General features: G+C 41.4%; 1 protein-coding gene across 2 annotated transcripts in view; it reads right to left on the reverse strand.

Annotated features, from left to right (window-relative positions):
• Nucleotides 1–15462: 15462 nt before the first annotated feature.
• LOC144797855 (transmembrane protein 272-like) overlaps nucleotides 15463–22545 on the reverse strand; it is a 119531-nt gene continuing 112448 nt past the window's right edge. For both annotated transcript variants that reach the window (XM_078668659.1, XM_078668658.1), the window contains one exon: nucleotides 15463–16817. In XM_078668659.1, coding sequence (XP_078524785.1) covers nucleotides 16591–16817 — 227 coding nt within the window. In that variant the 3' untranslated portion in view covers nucleotides 15463–16590. The remainder of the gene's footprint in view (nucleotides 16818–22545) is intronic.

Raw genomic sequence — 22545 nt, forward strand, 5'->3', positions numbered from 1 at the left:
ATTAATAATATTAAAAAAGTAATTAGCACTTGAAATATTATATGTAAATAATTAAATTTTTTGTACATTTATAGGAATAAGTTTGTGTTAGTTTATAACTAAACATTATATTTTTTTATGTTAATAATTAATAATAATAAATAATAAAACGTATTTATTGTTATTAATAAAAAAAGTAACCATTTACTATATAAATAATGCCCTGAATTAATGTTTTGTTATTTCTCTGAATGTATGTTTTTCTGAAAAGAAGAGATAAATGTTTAAGTTTAATAATTAATAATAATAATAATAAATATATGTGTTATTAATTTTATTAATTATTAAAAATGTTTTATAATAATTTCTAAGTATTATAAAAGTATATAATTGCATAAAAAATATTATTCCCCTTTACAGTTATAAATTGAACAACATAAGATATTGATATGTTTGATTAAAAAACAACATTGTCAGAAATATGTGTTAAACAATGTCTTAATTTATATTTACATATCTTGACCAAATATAATAATTGTCATGTTACTTTATAAAAATGTAACTTTAAAAAGTATATATTTAATAATAGTAATATATAATATTAACATTATGAAATATAAATGGAAGAAGCAGAAAAAAATATGTTTTGTTATTGTTTTGAATATAAATACTTGTTACTCAAACTTAATGATGATAAATATTTTAAATTACAGAAAAAAAGTTCAGAAAAAAATGTGTGAAAAATTACAACATGTACATAAAGGTTAATGTGTTAATGTGCAAATACAACATTTTCCAAAAATGTTATGTTCTTTTTGATTGCGATTGTATTGTATTCCACAATAAAAAATTACAATTTTGTAATAAAAATTTGTGAAAACATTCATTTTGCCTTATTTTATAACATAATAACATGGTAATGTACAATTATATGCAAATGTGGTGGACACTGATCAATTAATATTTACTATTGCTACTCCAATCAAGCTAATATACTGTATGTTGCTGGACACTGACCAATAATTATTTAGTATTCATACTCCAGTGTAGCTAATATCAGGGAAGGTGCTGGACACTGACCATGTATAAATAAAAATAGCTAATTTAGTATAATGTGACTATGTGATAAATGTTTAAATACATTGATAAAATTTAAATATTTGTATTTACATATATTTGTCTAATATATTTTGCTGAGTAGTCCTAAAAATTTCTATTAGCATAAAAAAGTTTAACATTTTGTCACTAAATATATTTTTAATATTTGTAATATTTGTAACCACACTTTATATACAGAAAACTGACCCAGAACCCAAAAAATACCCCTTTACCCAAGAACTGAAAACTGACCCTGAACCCTTAAAAAAACCCTTAACCCAAGAACTGAAAACTGACCCTGAACCCTAAAAAAAACCCTTAACCCAGCAACTTAAAACTGACCCAGAACACTAAAAAATACCCCTTTACCCAAAAACCCCAAACTGTCCCTGAACCCAAAAAATACCCTTTTAACCAAAAACTGAAAACTGACCCTGAACCCTTAAAAAAACCCTTAACCCAGGAACTTAAAACTGACCCAGAACACTATAAAATACCCCTTTACCCAAAAACCCAAAACTGACCCTGAACCCTAAAAATACCCCTTTAACCAAAAACTGAAAACTGTCCCTGAACCCAAAAAATACCCCTTTACCCAAGAACTGAAAACTGACCCTGAACCCTTAAAAAAAACCTTAACCCAGGAACTTAAAACTGACCCAGAACACTAAAAAATACCCCTTTACCCAAAAACCCAAAACTGACCCTGAACCCTAAAAATACCCCTTTAACCAAAAACTGAAAACTGTCCCTGAACCCAAAAAATACCCCTTTACCCAAGAACTGAAAACTGACCCTGAACCCTAAAAAATCCCTTAACCCAAGAACTTAAAACTGACCCTGAACCCTAAAAAAAACCCTGAACCCAGGAACTTAAAACTGACCCTGAACACTAAAAAATACCCCTTTACCCAAAAACCCAAAACTGACCCTGAACCCTAAAAATACCCCTTTAACCAAAAACAGAAAACTGACCCTGACCCCCAAATAGACCCCTTTACCCAAGAACTGAAAACTGACCCTGAACCCTAAAAAAAACTCTTAACCCAAGAAATTAAAACTGACCCTGATCCCTTTAAAAATACCCCTTTATCAAATAACTGAAAACTGACCCTGACCCCCAAAAATACCCCTTTACCCAAGAACTGATAACTGACCCTGAACCCTACAAACACTCCTTTACCAAAAAATTATTAATATTATTTAATTATCCATTAATTAATAATTGACAATAACAAAGAAGTAAATATATTAGCACATTAGTTGTAATTAATGTAAGGTAATAATTATTAGTATTTAATTAAAAACAATTAATTACAAAAAAGTTTTTTAACATTTATAAGAATAACTCACATTAATTAAATTAAATTAATAATATCAATTAATTACCAATTACTGACTAATCAAAAATATGTGAAATATGTATACTAATTAATAAACTAATTAATAATTACTTATTAAATTAACTATTTATTATTAATTATTTACCATTTAATTACTAATAATAAATATGTACAATTTCATAATAATTAATTAACAAGTTAATTAACTAATTGTGTTAATTTATTATCCAATTAATAATTAATTAAATACATTTACAAACTTATATTCATTAAATAATTATTTTAAATTACTCCCCACCCCTATCCCCTATTAACCCAACATCCCACTCCTAAACATAAACAACATTTTATAACAATAACAAATAAATAAAACAATTAAAACAATATCTGTAATAAATTTAATGTAATAATTATTAGTATAGTTTAAAATGTTAATTATTTAACAATAACAAAATATAACATATATAACAATAACTCTAATTAATTTAATTTACTAATTAAAATTAATTAATTACTAATTAATTAATAATAATAATAATTAGGTACAAATTTATAATAATTAATTAAGTAATTAATATTAATTAGTTAATTAATTAACTAATTAATATTAATTATTTCCTAATTATTTAATAATAATAAATATGTACAAATTTATAATAATTAATTAACTAATTAATAAGTTAATTAATTAAATATTTATATTTTAATTATTATCCAATTAATTATTAATAAATATACAATTACTAAATTATATTAATTAATTATTTTAAATTACTCCCCACCCTTATCCCCTATTAACCCAACATCCCGCTCCTAAACATAAACAAAAATTTATATTACTATTATTAAAAGATTTTTTTTATACCTTTTTCCAACATATTATCGATATTTTTTACTTCCACTATATAATTAAAACAAATTATTTACTAATTAATTAATAATAATAATTATGTACAAATTTATAATAATTAATTAACTATTTAATATTAATTAGTTAATTAATTAACTAATTAATATTATTTACTTCATTAACTAACTAATTAATATTAATTATTTACTAATTAATTAATAATAATAAATATGTACAAATATATAATAATTAATTAACTAATTAATAAGTTAATTAATTAACTAATTTTTTATTAATTATTATCCAATTAATTATTAATAAAAATACTATTACTAAATTATATTAATTAATTATTTTAAATTACTCCCCACCCTTATCCCCTATTAACCCAACATCCCGCTCCTAAACATAAACAAAAATTTATATTACTATTATTAAAAGATTTTTTGTTTACCTTTTTCCAACATATTATCGATAATTTTTTACTTCCACTATATATCGATATTTTGTCTTGTCGATATTTTGTATTCGATATTTTTGTACTCGATATTTTTTATCATTATTTTAAACTATATTTTTACCATCGATATTTTTTATATCGATATTTTCGTATAGTCGATATTTTTAACTTGATATATTGTCCATTCGATATTGTGGAGTCGATATTATGTCTAGTTACCAGTACGTGGGGGCAGATGGGTTTCCTGTAGCATGGCAACCTGTACGTGATGTCTATCAAGATAGGCAATGACACTGCGACATTTCTTAGCATTATTCAAACCACGAACATTCCAAGACAGGTGAGTCAATCGAGAGTTAGCATTCAGAGTAGCCATAAGTAGGTCAATAACAGAAGCGATAGTACCAACCAAGGCAGTGAATCCGGGTCTACACCACCCCACCAACTCAGGTGCATAAACTGTCGTAGATGCCACATACATCGTCCACGTGATAATCACCTCTTCGTAGAACAACCCAACCCCCCTCCCACCCCAGCATCCCAATCATGCCAGTAGCCAATGAGCCAACGATGTCCAGATGCCCCTCAGTCCCTTAGACACGCTCGCAGCGCCGGGGTGCAACGTCCAGGGGGGGCAGAGACAAAGCAACTCTAGCCTCCCAGTGGGTCTGGCGGGTCCCAGCTTCGGGCCAAGGCTCGGTGTGTTGGCCACCAACTCCCAGGACAAGTGGAGGGGAGGGCAGCCACCAGGATAAGTCCCGCCGGACTCAGGGGGCGAATTAGGGCCCAAGTGTAGGAAAAAACCCGGGAAACAGCCAGTTCAAGGGGACCAGCGCAGCTCCCGATGATGCTAGTGGAGGTGTATATGTTCAAAGAGCCCCCGCCCGAGGCAACGGGCGAAATTCAGGCGTCTCCCGGTTAAACCGGGTGCCGCGGCTCCCTCCCTCTGGGGACTCCAAAAAACGAAACCGCCACTACGCCAGGATAGTCCACAGCCTCCGCCCCCCCGCCGAGAGGCCCGGTATGTTGCCGACCCCCAGGCGCTCGGGGAGCGCTCCTCCGCTCAGCACCTCACGGGGCGGGAGAGGCGGCTCACCTGGTGACACAGCTCCAGAAGCCTACAACGGTGGGAGGGGGTGGGGCAGACACAGGCGATGGGGCTTCCGCACCTCGCCCCCAACTGCCGGCTCCCACGCGGACTCTGTTTTTGCGCCGGACGGGCGTCCAAGAGGGCGGCCCAGCTCCTCGTGGTCGACCTCGGTGTTTCGTAGAGCGCCGCAGCCGGGATTCTGCACTTCCGGGCTCCGGGCCTCCTCCGGTGATTTCGGGATTGGCGATAACTTTGACCACGCAGCAGCTCCAAACTTGGAGCGAGTGTTGTAATCACCTTCCTATATCTTTTGCCGGATGTATAGGACGGATCAGCACCCTGTGGTGAAGGATATGTGCTGGATAACTTGCCAAGGCGTGGGAGCTACCAGCCTAAGCAGCCATTCCGCTTGTGCGCCCTCTAGCGCCCCAGTGATGCACACCACCTTAAGATGGTTTCTGGCCTCAAAAGGAATCCAGTTGAGAGCTTTATGGTGAGGGATTATGTGGTTGAATTTCTTTGAGCCTGTTAGGAGTCTGGTGGCAGCACTGAGGGAGGTCTTGGGAAGAAGATATCAGATATTTGTAATATTTCTAATACAACAGGAATAGCGCACTTTTTAAAATGTATTGGCTCTGGATTGGTTAGTACCTTTCAGCTCGTTTTCTGAGTTATTCCATCATTTATACACTCGGTGCTCAGAAGCATTTTTAGGGGTGTTACACTTGTGCTGCTCCTGATTGTCGGCAATGTGATTTTAATTTTAATTTCTTTGCTCCACAATGGATATCCCATTTGAAAAACATGTGGAGCTGGCACTACCACATGTGCACCTGTGCCGTGAACACATGGTACAATGCTTTGGTGCATCCCTACTTCAGGAACTGAACGAGCATTGGTTCTTATCATTCCAGCCTGTTTGGCTACACTGCATATAGCCCGTATTCCGCTGGGCACTTACGAGTGTGCCTTGTACCTGCGCCTTCGATCGCAATTTGTTGAGCTGTTGGTCATACATGTGCTAGTGGACCCCTTGAAGCCCCAATTCTATATCCGGCCTCAGCGTATTTCATTGCTTCTGAATATATTTTATGAGCCATCCTGGGACGCTTCCGTTCCTAGTGAATACGTTTTTGTCTCTGGTGCTGTGTATCTTCCACTGCCCATGGTCACTCCCTCAGCAGCTGCTGTGGGGTTTTGATGGGAACAGATTTGCTCCATAAACCTGCTTCAAGGTGCACCTGTGGGGACATCATCTGTGGTTGCTTGGACCAAAAATGTTTTGTCTACCACTCGGGACCAAAAAAACAATTGACTATTCTGTTTAGTGGGTAGTTTAATTTGGCCTTGTTGTAAAGTCTTTAATTTTGAATTTGGGATGTTCTGATTTTTAAAAATGGCTATCTATGTGCTTTGCCTTTCAAACTGTATGATCGCCGTTTAAAAATAGATTTTTAGATAGATTTTATAATCAACTTTAGATGCATATAGTATAACACAGTTTACCATGGCTTTCTTATTATTAGATGGCTTATTTGCTGACTTATGTTTGAGGAGTGTTTGTCATGTGTCTTGGTTAGGTCCAGGGAGAATCGCTGCCATCTTTACCACAAACATATTTCCTAAGTAGCCTTCTCTTCCACAAGATAACTTTTGACACACATTTGCGTGTGTGACACAGCAGGGTCAGTTTCCCCGAAACTACATTGCGTACTAATTCCACTTAGTAGGAACACTATCACAATATCTTGAACACTAGGTACAAGGCCTAGATACACATTGTGCAAATTTCATTATTTGTTTTCATCCATAACGGGACTAAGCTATCAATAGATTTTAACAATGTTGAGCCAACTAAGGTCTCAGCTCAAGAGCAATGTTTCTGTTTGTTAAAAATAAACAAGCATTTCCAGGTTTCACCAGAGGAGCACTTTGCTGTCATTGCATGGTCACTATGCACTGATCCTTCAGCTCAGCTGCTTGTGAGTAAGATGGGGACTTACATTCGTTCCCTTCAGATAATGGGGTTGTTTCATCCAGATAGAATATTCTTGGCAGAACACATACATACAACCTAGGCATCCAGATAAGGGCACGCACAGAGGGAATACGCTTGACATATATCACTATATATATTACCTACTGGCAGTCGCCAGCAGGTAGTTATAGTTACATCCTAGTTTCCATAGGAAAAGTGTTTTGTGATTTGCTAATAACTTTGGCGTCGTTTGATAGATCTTCGCGAAATTGTCCCAAAAAAAGTCTAACCAGGTCAGCTCCTATCCTGAAAGTTTGGGGATGATTCGTCAAGTGTGGGCTGAGAAAAAACGCATTTTTCGTGTGTTAATTTCTATAGGAAATTTTGAGACTGGCTACAGCCTGAACTGCTGATCCGAATTACCCCAAATTTGGCAAAAAGGTATTGCTTGGTTTAGAAAGCGACTTTTTTTTTTAAATGGTGTAAATCCATTCAGTAGTTGCTGAGAAATTCAAAAGTTAGAGTTTTGATATCTATGGCTGCGGTGGATTTGCGAACCCTCCCGACCTCGAGCTTTATTCTAATTGGCTGTCAACACTCCAAACCAGGACGTGTTGGCAGCCATCTTGTGACTCGGTTGAACCGAGTCACAAGAAAACAGAGAATTAAGCAGGAAAAACAAGAAAGGGGGGCAGGGTAAAAACACCCTGATCCCCTAGGCCTGCTCAGGGGGTCCCTCAAGGACCCCGAGGGGCAAAAAAAGCCCCCGCACTTCGTTTTTTTTAAGCTCCCAGGTGGGCCAGGTCCTGGGGGCATTCAAAAAATGTATCGCGGGGTCCCATGGGGGCCCCCACAGCCCCAGTACCCGCCACCTCCCTGGGGCTTCATTTATGTTTTGCGGGGGCACACAGTCCCCTGCAGACCGCCACCTCCCCGGGGCTACATAAAAAAAAAAAAAATAGTATGTGTGGGGGGACTCGAGTCCCCCCAACATGCCCTGGGAAACACCACCTCCCCGGGGCTCATTTAAAAAAAAGACAACTTGTGGGGGGGGGGGCTAGAGCCCCCCCACACACCCTGGAGACCACCACCTCACCTTGCAATGATTGGGTGAGGGGCTGTGCAGCCCCCTCCTGGAGCCTTTGATGACCCTTGGGTCCGCCACCCCACAGGGCCGGCTCCTGCAGTGTCCCGGGGTGCCCACCCCCGGGACACTGCTGTTTGCCATGGGACCATAGCAAACTCTGATTTGGATTTTGGAAGCGAGAGCAGGGAAACCTCAGGGCATTGGGGCTCCCCCCACGGCCCCCAAAGGAGCGGCCAGGCCCCAGGGGATGGGATCCCCGGGGCTAGAAGTGGCCCGGGAAGGGGAGCCACATGGCCCCCCCTCCCCTTTAAATAAATAAAATAAAATAAAAAAATACAATAAAAAGGCGGGCTGGCCCCAGTGGATGGGGTCCCCGGGCAAAAAGTGGCCAAGGGAAGGGGAGCCATGCAGCCCCCCTCCCAAAAAAAAAAAAGGAAACGGCACATCGCCTGAGGCCCAACCCCCTACCTGCACCACTGTGCAAACACGCCCTGCGGTGCATTTTAAGGTGGGGAATTAGTTCCCCTTGAATCCTGAGAGTCCCTGGGGGCTATCTAGCCCACCAGGTACCTCTAGTACGCACCACAGGGCTGGGTTGCAGAGAGGCGGTCCTAGGCCACTCCCCTTTTTACACGTCACTGAAACGCAGCTGTGTGGCGCTTACTGGAGGTACCTGGTGGGCAAGTTGGACCCCAGGGAAACTCACGATTCAAGGGGACTTAATCCCCCAACTTAAAAGGCGGCACAGGACACATTTGCATAGTGGTGAAGGGAGGGGGCAAACACATCCTGTGGCGTGTTTTAAGATGGGGGATTACGTCTTTGAATGCTCAGGAATCCTGGGGTGAACTAGCCCACCAGGTATCTCCAGTAAGTGCTGTAGAGTTGCATTGCAGAGAGGTGTAAAAAGGGGTGTGGCCTCAGACCACCTCTCTCCAACACAGCTCTGTGGCGCTTACTGGAGGTACGTGGTGGGCTAGTTGGCCCCCAGGGACCATCAAGATTCAAGGGGACTTAATCCACCAACTTAAAAAGGCACCACGGGGCGCGTTTGCACACTGGTCACATCAGGCCCCTCTCTGCACCACTGTGCAAATGTGCCCCACGTTTTAAGTTGGGAGTTTTAATTCCCCTTCAATCCTCGGGGTCCCTGGAGGCCAAGTAGCCCACTAGGTACCTCCAGTAAGTGCCACAGGGCTGCTTTGCAGAGAGGTGGTCTGAGGCCACGCCCCTTTTTACACCTCTCTGCAGCGCAGCTCTGTGGCGCTTACAGGTGGTACCTGGTGGACTAGTTGGACCCCAGGATCCCTCAGGATTCAAGGGGACTTAATTCCCCAACTTGTAACAAGCCAGGGGCGCATTTGCACAGTGGTGCACAGAGGGGGCGGGCCTGATGTGACAAGTGTGCAATGCTAGTTTGCTTCACCTATAATAGGTACAGTCTAGCAGAAGCAGTGCAAGCTTGCTGCATCTAGAACAAGTACAGACTGGCAGTATCAGTGCAAGCTTCCTTCACCTAGAACAGGTAAAGCCTGGCAGCAGATGAGCAAGCTTCCTTCACCTAGAACAGGTACAGCCTGGCAGCAGTGCAAGCTTCCTTCACCTAGAACAGATTCAGCTTGGCAGCAGTGCAAGCTTCCTTCACCTAGAACAGGTACAGCATGGCAGCAGTGGAAGCTTCCTTCACCTGGAACAGGTACAGCCCGGCAGCAGCACTGCATGCTCCCTTCACCTAGAACAGGTGCAGCGTGGCAGCAGTACAAGCTTCCTTCACCTACAACAGGGACAGCCTGGCAGCAATGGAAGGTTCCTTCACCTAGAACAGATACAGCTCGGGACCAGCAGTGCATGCTTCTTTCACCTAGAACAGGTACAGCCCGGCAGAAGTGCAATCTTCCTTCACATAGAACAGGTACAGCCTGGCTGCAACAGTGTAAGCTTCCTTCACCTACAACAGGTTAAGCCTGGTTGGAACAGTGCAATCTTCCTTCACCTAGAACAGGTATAGCCTGGCAGCAGTGCAAGCTTCCTTCTCCTAGAACAGGAACAGAGGTATTTGGAGGCCACGCTCACCTTTCTCCACCACTCTCCAAATGCGACTGCTACGTTATAGTTAGAAATTAGCATTTTAAAAAACCATTGAAATCGACTGAAAAAAACGTAGGTTTCAGGCACGTTTAGTTAGAAATTAGCATTTAAAAAAACCTTAGAAATTCGATGAAAAAACGATAGGTTTCAGGGACGTTATAGTTAGTTGGACATTTCACTCTTACAAAACCATAGAAATTCTCCCATTATAGTTATTCAGTTAACTATAACTCACGCCCCCGCAATGCATTGCTGATGGCATCATATAGTACATAATTCATGACATGGTCAGTGACATCACTGATGACATCTCAAATGACATCACTGATTACATCATCCACGTGAAAAACTGAAGCACCTCCTCACACTCTAATATAACCTTTGAAACACCCACTGTAAAATACAGACTACCATTTTCAAAACCATCAACACACCAATACAAGTTACTACATACACACTCGCTGATTCCTAGGTCTACACACACATCCACTCATTCATCCATACAATCACTCATACATGCAGTCACTCATCAATACAACACTATCATATGCACTCATACACCTATACAGACACTGACACACCACCACTCATCCATGGAGTTACTCACACACCTAGTCAGTAATGCAAACAATCAGTTACACTCCCATTTACTCACCTATACAGTTATACCCACACCACCTAACTTATTCAAACATATACTAACACATACTTACTCTCTTATACAATCACTGATACAAGGACACACGCATCCGTACAGCCACTCACAATCAGTGTCTCTCACGTATAGTCATTTATATACTCCAACTCTAACATACACTGCCTTTTACATATGTAGTTACTTGGACATGTACAACTGAGACATCCGTTCACTCAACAACACACCAGTATACACACTCACTCGCCCATACAGCTTTTTCCATATGCACTCTTGAACCCATACACCCAGTGAATCAACCACTTACACATCTATGCACAAAGTCACACACCTCCCTCCCACCCACCCACAAGCACACAGTCTCCTATACAAATACTCAGGCAACCAATAAATAACCCATATAGACACTCATGTAGCTACTGACCAACACATGCAGCAGCTTACACAACAACACACATACTGATACACACATTCAGACACTTTAGTCACTAACCCATGCATTCAGTAAGACACATTTAATCACTCACTTATACAGTCAGTCACGCACCTACTAAATCCTTTATCCAGACACTTATATACCCACTCATTCTTCAATACACCTTGGCATATATATAAAACATATTTAAACTTTACAGAAAGACACAGTCACTGGATGATGTAATCAGTGAGGTCATTTGAGATGTCATCAGTGATGTCACTGACCATGTCATGAATAATATGTGACATCATCAGCAGTGCATTGTGGGGGGCAGAGTTATAGTTAGATGAACTAACTATAATGGGGGGATTTCTGTGGTTTTGTACGAGTGAAATGTCCAACTAACTACAACTTCCCTGAAACCTATGTTTTTTTCAGTATATATATACCACAATGTTGTTATCTATAAACGTTTTATTGATGACATCTTTATTTTGTGGGAGGGCAGTGAGGAGAGTGCGAGGATTTTCACTGAACAGCTGAACGAAAATTCATTGAATCTTAAATTTACCTGTAATGTAAAAAAAGAAAGTATACAATTCTTGGATGTAGAATTGTTTGTTACGGATGACACAATACAAACACGCACCTACAGAAAGCCCACTGCGGGCAACACGATCCTCCACGCTAACAGTTTCCACCCGACACCCCTAAAACAGTCTATCCCATACGCAGAATGCCTCAGGATGACTCGCAACTGCAGCACCAAGGAAGGGTTAGCTGAAGCAAAAACCAATCTCTTTACGAGATTAAAGCACAGAGGTTACACTGACAAAACATGCAAAACTGCGGAAGAAAAATGTAGTGCCAAAAACAGACGGGAGCTACTATTCCCTGATGTGACAAAAACTGGACCTAAACAACAGGAAAGGCAACCCCCGAGGCTAATTACGGGTTACAATCGCCACCATGCCAACCTTCGAAAAATACTCAGAAGGCACTGGCCATTGATCCGTAATGACGCAATTATAGGTGACAAAGTGGGTGACAAACCACTGGTATCCTTCAGGAAGGCCCGATCAATGCGTCAACAATTGGTCAACAATGCCCCGGCCATCCAAAAACAGAAAAATTGGTTCCAGTCACAAAAGGGTTTCAAGAAATGTCCCAAATGTAAAGCCTGTACCCATGGGAAAAACACTACGAGTGTCATAGTACCCTTTCGCAAGCAACCCTATGCCATCAAGGAACACTTCACATGCAAAACGGAATACGCCGTTTATGTGCTTGTATGTGAATGTGGTAAACAATATGTAGGGTCGACTATCCACCAAGTGCATGTAAGAATTTTACAACACCTGAGAGCTATCACCAACAAGGACCCAGCCTACCCGGTAGCGAGACATATCCATGAGATGCATGGAGGGGACGCAAAAGGTCTGACATACTTTGTCATTGACAGCATTCCAAGAAATGTAAGAGGCGGCAATCGCAAGCTTGCGTTACGCCGTCTGGAATCCAGATATATCATTTTGCTGAATTCCAAGATCCCCGCAGGGCTGAACGCAGATGAAGCCCTTAGTGTGCACATCTAAATAGCCTACCCCGACTGTACCTTAGTACCTTTGTAACAAAGACCCAGATGGCGCCATCATTATACTAATTTCAGTAGCAGTCACATGTAATCCACACCCGCGAACCACACCAAACATTTCACATCGTTAGTTAATCCCGGTAGAATGTGAAAATGGTTGAACCATAACCCAGCAGGATCTGCACAAAACTATAACAAATAGGGTGCGCACTAGCGCGGAATTTGTCACTCATAAGGCTAACGTGAGTATGTGCCCTCGAAATTAGAACGTGAATGCTAAGAAAACACACGCTTCACTTACCAGACACACGAGGAGGGACTGGGAATGCTGAAACATGTTCTGACTCTGCCACCAGGCCAGCAAACCGATCTCCGGTGTTACCGAGCCCCTTTGTAGCTCTGCACATACAAACCAATCACCGGCCTTGGCAGTGACACACACCCCCTCGACAATTACGCCCAAGAGCTATGACGTAAACATAATAATTTGACGTAGGGCGGATTACCGAATGCCTTAAGCAATGTGGTTAATTAAATCATTTCAACTCGGGGTTTTTGATGTAATGAATTACGAAGTAACGACAGCATAATGTTTAAACATGACGATAATGTTTAGTCAAACATGATTATATGTATGATGTTTTGTAAAAGTAATGTTGCATTCATGGTAGTGGTCACGTAGGCATGTGGGTGTAACCAGAATCACCAAGGCGACACTAAAGCCAATTAGCAAATTACAATTATGACTCATGTGATTGTGTAACATGTGTATGTATATATAGCGCAGATTCAATGGGTCTGATGTTAGTGAGCAAGGCGGGAAGAGCCGCCGAAACGCGTCTGAGCAGAAGCTGATGTAACAAATAAAACCCTTGAACTGAGATACACGGAGTCAGCGCCTCTTTTGATGGTGGAAGTTTGGTTGGTGGCAATATATATATATATATATATATATATATATATATATATATATATATATATATATAGTTTTTGTGTGCCTCAATATTTTACATTGTCTTAGCAAGGTGGTGGCACTTTCCATTCTGTTCACTGTCCCACTGTCCTTACATTGCTAATCACTTTTATCTACTTCTTTCTATTGATCATAGCAGCACATATATTATACACGAGAATCACGATGGTGCAATAAATATTGAAAATGCCCCACTGCGTATTCTTAGTATATATCTCGGAGAGAAAGAGAGCAGTAGTGACTGAGCAAAAAGGTTCTAGATCAGTTACCAGGAGCTCGTAGAGTGGTTCAGGGATGTCATGTTCTGTGGTTGTCAAAATTGTTGCTACCGGTCTAGGTTTAGGGGTGCATCTGTTGGCATTGTGGGCTAGTTGGTCTCAAGGATGACCTATCCTGCAGAGGAGCATCAAATTAGTCTGGCACCATCTGTATGTTTATGTTGCCCAACAAATGCACAGTTCCTACTGGGAAGTGTGGAATTACACAATACTAGCAACATTTTATGAAGTTCACTTTTGAATGAGAAAATATACAAGTTAACATTTGCTCATTCAAAAATCTGCTCAGTGATTGCAAATTGACTTTCCCCACATCCTACTTTTCCCTCCCTGTAAAAGGTTTTACTCTTGACTTTCCAGTCTTTTTCAGATTGGAAAGAGATTGTATAGAGTTGAAGAATACCACTAATCATGTACCTTTTTGGAAGTGCACCGACTCACATGGTATTCCATCACTTGAACGAACTCTTATGCCTCTTTCTGACCTGCACTGAAGAAAGGTGGCAAAATCAGAGCATTGCTAGAATCTAAATCCATGTACAATATAAGTCCTGGAACAATCACAGAGGCTATTATCAGAGTTCTGATATAATGAATGTGCTGCCATAAGTGATCACCCTTACTTTTGTTAAGAGCATCAAGAGTTCCCCAGAGAGCATTAACAAGCTGCTTGCTTACCGCTCATTAAATCTGCACTGCGCCGTTTCTTGTGCGCCCGCTGCCTCTAAATCAGGTGACTATAATGGAATGGTAATGTCCACGGTGTATTAATTATTTACCATTTCAAGATTGACAGTGTGTTGGTTCTAAACATGGTGGCCATGCCTTAACTCTTCAAAAATTATACACTATGTACAATACAGTGGCGATATGGTTATCTGCTGCTATTTTTAATTTTATTTGTTGCTGCAAGCATATGCCTGCCATGCATATGTTGTTGAGTTTTTTGGGGCTCCTTGGTTCTGCAAGTGGATAAATGCAAGAATGAGTCAGTGGGTGGATGAATGGATGTGTGAGTGCAAGAATAAGAGGCACTTTCATTTATAAGCCAGACCAGTTGACATTTGCAAGGCTTGTTTAAAGTTGAATGTCAGGCATATTTTCACACAAAAATTCATTCAGAGCCCCATATTACAGTTCAAGCCCCATTGAATATTATATGCAGAAACAGTGCACTGCTGGAGTGGCAAATTCTATGCAAGGAGGGTCTTTCCTCACTGAATTAGCAGAAAAAGGTCCGGGTGCAAGAACAGGATGCTCTACTCAAAGAGCTGTATGGGTATACCCTTTCTGGAGCTCTTCCGGCTGCCTTTGTCAGGAAGCCGGAAGGAGGGTGGAGGTCAAAGTTAAGCTAAGTTGGCTGCTTCCTCTTGGGCAAAACTACTAGGTAAGTGGGGAACCCCTGGAACGATAGAGGTAGAGCACTAGGGAAAAATCAACGTATCATACAATCTAACAAGCAGCTCTACCGATCGGAGTTGTATGAACGCTGTTTAAGTCGTTATATAAATAGTCACTCAGGCTAGACCATGTGTAAACAAAAAGGAGTAGATGAATCAATTATTGTGACAACATTTTATTCTTGTCTTATTAATATTTAAAAGCAGTAGATTAGTATCAAAATCTATTCTGGTTACATAATAAAATATATACAAAACCACAACTGGCCCAAATAGTGACACTTTCCATGGACAGCCTAACACACCACATTCATACAACCAATCATTCAAGAGTCCATTCAAACCGTGAATCCACACTGAACATTCATCACCATTAGATATATCTTGGTCAGATAAAACGTCCCAAAACAACATATACAATAGCAAAGCTCATATTTCTTCAAACAGCCATCTAATTCGTCAAGTCCGATCCACTATTCAGTGGATAGAATGTCAAAACAACAGTAGTATATCTAAGTAAAACCAATTTGAAAACATAGGCTAAATTGGCACAAGTTGGTTTAACAAATGTTAGGGACAAGAAGAGACACGGAGACCGTTGACTGTCAGGCATATTTTCACACAAATTCACTCAGAGCCCCATATTACAGTTCAAGCCCCATTGAATATTATATGCAGAAACAGTGCACTGTTGGAGTGGCAAATTCTATGCAGGGAGGGACTTTTCTCACTGGAGTAGCAGAAAAAGTTCTGGGGTGCAAGAACAGGATGATGCTCTCCTCAAAGAGCTGTATGGGTATACCCTTTCTGGAGCTCTTCCGGCTGCATTTGTCAAGAAGCCGGAAGGAGGGTGGAGGTCAAAGGTAAGCAAAGTTGGCCACTTCCTCTTGGGCATCAGACCCAGGAGGTTGTTCTGGTCTTCTTCAGGAAGAAGCCTGAAGGCTGCAATAAAGATAATTCCTGATGGATTCAAAAACGGTCCTCTGTTAATTACATTAGGCTTTTTACTGGAAAATATTGGTGTTCAATGACACGACCAGTGATCAGGTCTTTGTGACCTTTAGTTTGTCAACCTCATACTCGTACATTTGGCTTCTATTGGTTTTAATTGACTCCTTTTGGTCTTTGTTTATTGGGTCCATAGGGTTTTCTTTCGCCCAGTACAACCTGTTGCAACAGGAACCAGAAGAGCTGCTGTTGGGACAGAAAAAGGAGTAGACCAGTAAATAAACATTTTTAGATGATGTCCACTGGTCTGACACCCAACAATACCAAGTCTACTGAAATGTCGATCAGGAGTTAGGGCATAGCACTATCTTTCGCCTCAGGGACTTCCGAGGAGTCTCTGTAAAACAAGAAACAGTCGCAGAAAAACATACAGCCGCGAATGAAGATGGGCAGTCCCAGGAAAATGTACACCAAAGTCGTCATCCAGAAGGCGTAGAGGTAGAGCTCCTTGCGGCAGTAATTTGCAGCAGTATGGTCTGTATAATTTGGGGCATAAATGGAATAAACCCAAACGTTTCCTGGGAGAGAAAGAGAGAGAGATAAACATCTAATTACAAGTGATGAATAAAAACAGTTTGCATTTGGTATACGCTCAAGACCAACATCGTTTTATACTCCTTTACCTAAACTCTGTCTTGGCACCAAAAGGGGAGCTAGCATGGAACCAAACAGGGAGAGATCAGAAGGAAAAGAGAAAAAACTGTCCTGGAGGAAACAAGATGACAGTGAGGCAGAGGAAGGCACAAAGGAAGAGGGTGAGAAGGCAGAAGGGTGAGAGAATGAGAGGCAGAGAGGGACTGGAAAGAGTAAAACACAGGAAAGAATGGGGGCAAAATGAGGAGAAGAGACAACGGATTAGACAGTAGGATGGCTGCATCAAAGGTACTGCCACAGCTCATCAGAAGTGTCCAGAACCCCAAGAGGCCTTTAACACACAAGTGAAGTCTGTACACTGTCCCCTCCAGCGTTAGTTGTTGGAATGAGACTTCGACGCAGGACTATGTTCTTTTCACCTTCATTTTCTGCCACTGTTCCATCCATAGCCAACTGGATATTTTTTCCAACTTTATTTATTTTATAAAGCATTACTATAGATTACAACCCATTACTGACAGACGTCGAGGTATCACAACAAAGAAGCGAAGACACCAGATTTTACAGAGCAGTAACATAAACAGCCTTCATGAAAAAAGTGTACTCTTTCAGCAGTCATATTTAATAGAAATATCTAACACACATTTCAAAATTACAAGGTATACACAACTATTGATGTACTAGTAGGCTAGATAATGGTATTTATATGCAGACATGTGACCAGCCGGTACTACGGGACACCACAGCAGGTTTACAGATGGGCTTCATGCAGAGACCAAATTGGGACATCGGATGAGACCCCTCCCGAGCCTCAATCAGCAGCCCATAACCTTCACATAGTGTTTTTTCAAGTGTCCGTAAGTACGTTGACAACTTAGACCACACACACCTTAACGCGTGTGTAGGCACTTCACTTTTTTCACATGGCACTTTCCACTTTGCCACTCACCAGTCTCACTATCCGGTCCTGAAGAAAGCCCCCAACATATACCTTCGCAGGCTGAAACATGTAGATCACTCACAAAGTCAACTAAGGATAATAAGTTCCCATTTAGTTGCACTACACATTTTTTACCTATATCCTGAGCCGCCACTAACAAAGTTTACAGGCAAGGATTCCCAGAGATATTTTTAAGTATAATTCACGTCACATCACACATTCACATCACACCAGCTCCTCTGTGATCAGGCATCGTAGCACAAACAGGGGGCATTGGGACCCCAATGATGAAGCATGACAAGAAGCAGGTTGGTGTGCAAGGGGTCTTTTAAACAAACCTAATGAGTGCATGTACTAACCATACTAGTGATTGTACCATACCTACATAGTGGGTTTGTCCAGTCTCTTTTAGCTTATTATACTGGGGTTACGGACGCACCACAATTCCCTTGCTCTCCCATTATTTTTTTATTTAACATGTTTGCCCAGCATATAGTATAGGTCAGGTCTTCATCAATCATTGTTTGGTGCTTAGAAGACCGCCTCTTTTTGGTGTAGGTCTTGTCTCCTAGGGTCCAGATGTATTTTATGCATCGGAAGGTTGGGAGGAGAAATGTATATGTGTGTGATGAGCCATTGCAGAAAAACAGGCCTTTAATCCCATAAGGACCTCAGGCAGTGGGCCTGTATCCCAGCACATTAACAATCTGGGCAACCAACAACACAAGGCTGTGTATCTACTGGGGAGCAGGACATCTCAGGCATATCCTAGTGGCACTATCAGGAGTGAGGGTCCATCTTCAGCTGTGTCATCAAGTATAACTAACTGAATAGCTCTTTCCAAAAAGCCATCAACCCTGGAATTCCTGGGACGAGTGTATGAAATCAGATTCACTATGTGAACATCTGAGACTTGTTGCATTCTTGAAAATCCAAATAGCTTTAAACTCTGCTGAGGAGTTATTTTATCACATAAGACATCAGACCTCGACAAGTCCATGTCTGCTATTCAACAACATACCGTTTATCTGGGCACAAAGGCCAGCTGTTCGTCTGCCTGCAAAGTTTCTCTTATGAAGAGCCGTCTGCCCCAGAGAAGAAGAGAGACTATTTAACCTATCTATTCGCCAGCTAGTTTTGAGCCTCAGGTCTGCCCTGACACCATCATTGGTGTGGAGTTAAAACAAAGAAGCAACAAAGCAGTGGACCAATGAAACAACAAGCGTGTGATGTGCGCTGAAGCTGCCCAGAAGCAAAGTTCTGAATGTGGAGTTCACCAGGTAGGGTCAATGTTGTTCATTCCACTGTGTGTTGCTTGTCTGCCCCTGCCAACTTTATCATTAGATGTTTTAGGTTCATGAAAAAAAGAATGTGGTGGAGTGACGGGGATGTTCGTAAACAGCTATAAGAGTCTGGAAGGATCACCATTCTCATAAGGGTAATTTGCTCAGCCAAGAAAAGAGGCAATGTTATCAATCACTCGACAACGTCAGATAATTTGTTTAATGTTCCACTGTTGTCTTTAAACATGTTTTTCAACACACACGTAGAGCAGAAAATCCTCTGCATGGCAGGGCAGCAAAATACACCACCCTTCAAACTGTATGCCTCACTGAATGAAGTGTGCACACCAAGAGAACAGCAGTGGGGATAAGGGGCATCTCTGTCAAGTACCGCGTGTTATATATCAAACAGTACAGGTGTAGCTCATTGAACCTAACTGTGGTGCTGGGGCTTGTAAAGAGCAGAGTGATCTATGACACCCATCCCCATTCTATGCAGCATCACACACATGTAGCCCCCTTTCAGGGACTAAAAAGCCTTCTACTTCAAAAAGGACTGCAGCACCCTCACCTCTTGATGCAGCAGTTCTAAAGACATGAAGAAAACTCGCAGTCTGAATGCTGCTGAGTGACCTGGGACAAATCCAGCGCAAGTCATAATTGATTTTAGAAAGTATCTTATTATCAATGTTGATTCATAATAAAGTTCTGTAGAATGTACAGGATGCTTTGGATTGCTGTTTCAACAGAGTTATCACAGCCTCTGAAGTGCTGGGGGAGTTCACCCTTGAAATATGCTACCTTTATGTGGCAAAAATGCACAATTCCGTGGTGAGCCCATCTGCTCCTGGTGCTCCCCCAGGTATGAGCCTAGCCATTTTTTTTAAGGTACACATATCCCCTTTCTACCTATTTCCAGCCAGGCCATAGTTGTTTTATCTGAGTAAGCTGAGGTCATTATCTCACAATATTGTATTTGAGCGGAGCGTGTAGTCTCGTATTATCTGAAGAAGAATAATATACAAAGGACATCATATACTCAAACATCTTCTGCTTCTTTCAACATATCACTGGCAGCTCAAGAGGGATTTGGCATTCAGGCTAGGGTCCTAGCAGGGCATTTTCCCTATCCATAGGTGCAGGAAGTGCAACATTTCCCCAAAATCTAACTTCACACTCCGTGTTTTTTCTAAATTCAAGAAGTACAGTATGCAAGTTTAACATCATAGCTGTCTCACCAGATTGAGTGTCTTGTTTCTCAAGATCATAAATTGTGGAATTTAGGATATTATGTATTTCCGAGTTACTTTAGGGACCCATGATGTTTTGGCTATGGAAATCCTCGAGGTAGGGCTCGAAGGCTTCCCCTACCACTCTCTGACTGGGGACTGATCCAGTATTAATCCAGAAATGCTCTTTTTTTTTTTTAAAACAAATTTGATTGTTTTCCACCTTTACCCAACATCAAACGGCTATGTTGAATTCAATAATTTTCTCTTTTTGCAAGCTATCAAAGACATAACAGTTGCTATACAAACTGTAGAATCCCACCCCACAATGTCCACCCACCTCCCTCTTTTGTGCATCTTGGCTATATAACACATGGCGGAGGCTCAGTTGAAATTAAATCACATTATGAGCAGTCCCAAAGAACCTTCACATTGTGCTTATAAACCAGTTCTGTCCTATCGGATCATCAGTGTTACCAATCTCTGCTTGAGGGGAAGTCAATCTTCTAGATAAAAAGTCCTCTTTAGGGAGTCCCCAATGACACATCCAGAGATGGAGGTTCTGGGTGTGCCACGTAGTACACCAGCCCCTCCCAGGCTCTGGCCAGATCAGTTGACCCTCACCTATATCTAGCCTCTCGAAGCAGCACTTCACTTTCATACCCGCCTATCATTCTAGGAGTTCACTCTGCCATACGAACACCCGAGGTCCAGCTGGAACCTTCCAATTCTTTTTGATTTCCCAATTTGCAAGATTAAAAGCTAGGTCCTGAAGCCTACTTGTGGATTTGTTTTTTTGCAGTGTGTGGAAACCAGCTTAATAAGCAGTATTCTGGAGGGCAGGGGACCCCTCTCTCTCTATGACCTCAGAGAGCACACCAGTGACTTTCTCCTAGTAGGCAGTGAACATCAGGCAATACCAGAACATGTGTATAAATTCCACTCCCTCCCCAGCATATTGGACACTTCACATCCGTGATAAGAAAGTATCTATTTATACGCTCCTGGATGAAATACACCCTACGTACAACATAGAAATCAATACGTTTAAACTGGCGTTCCTCAAGATTTGAAGTACTCTCTCCAATATACCCACCCAGTCTTCTTCGGGTGTAGGTTTCCCCAGGTCTTACTCCCATCAAATTCAGAGGGTGGAAAGGGGCTGCAACATGTCCCACTCCCTTGTTGTCCTATATAGGCAGGTGATGACTTTAAAGTTCCCCAAAGATGTAACCATATACTGACAGATCTTGTGGTGCGGAGGTTCTGACATGCCTGCACCCCAGTGTTTACGTATTACAGCCGTCACATCCCTATGGAGCAGAAGGTGGCCCAGACGTAGTTCATGCCCTGATCGGAACTCCTTAATCGGGAGGAGTATCTTTGCTTCATTCAAGTCACAGAATATGGATGCTCCCACAGCCACCCAGTTCTCTCCAGACTCGCCCACGTGGCAATACCTCCAGCAGTTCCATAGGAATATCAGGTGAGTATGGGTCTTTCTCAAACATTTTCTGAAGGCATTGAGCCCAACATTGCTGCAGCACTCCAAATTCTGTGGTATCATCCTCGTTAGGGCACCTGAGTTTTAGTAGCACTCTGATCAATTGGTGAAGGGCAGAGACAAAAGGAGAAAACACAAGGAGATGATGGACAGAGCGCTGACACTTTTCAGACACTCACCCCCAGTCACGGATTTGGGTTGAATCCATCATCATTCTTTAGCTCACTTCTTCACCCCAGTTCAGATCCAGCTATATGAAAATCACTCTGGACCCTGTTCCTCCAGGGAACAGTGCAGCCCGAACTGCCAAGCCAGGTCCTCCCTGGACCAGAAATAAACATCCTGGGACGGTTTTACCCCTCATCAGCCAGGCTAGCTTGAAAGGGGGGAGCTTCTTCCAAAAGTCAATGCTTGTTTTGAGAACCCGGATCACATTTGCAACATTCTTCTAAGTAAGTCAATTGGTCCATGGAAGGCTACAAAAGCCTATATTGACCGCAAAGATCGTTGCTTCTGCTTGATCATAGGTGTTGGCCTCTAATATTGTGAGTAGTCGCTGTATGTTGAGTGCCATGTTACGGTCAGGGATGAATCCCGCTTTATCAGTCTATGTATGTGGGGAAGAAGTCTAGTTGCAAGGATCCAGCTGAGGATCTTGCAATTAAGGTTTAACTTCGATAACAGCCGGTAGACCCT

Source organism: Lissotriton helveticus, chromosome 12 (genome assembly GCF_964261635.1).
Source record: "Lissotriton helveticus chromosome 12, aLisHel1.1, whole genome shotgun sequence".
Classification (NCBI taxonomy): Eukaryota; Metazoa; Chordata; class Amphibia; order Caudata; family Salamandridae; genus Lissotriton; species Lissotriton helveticus.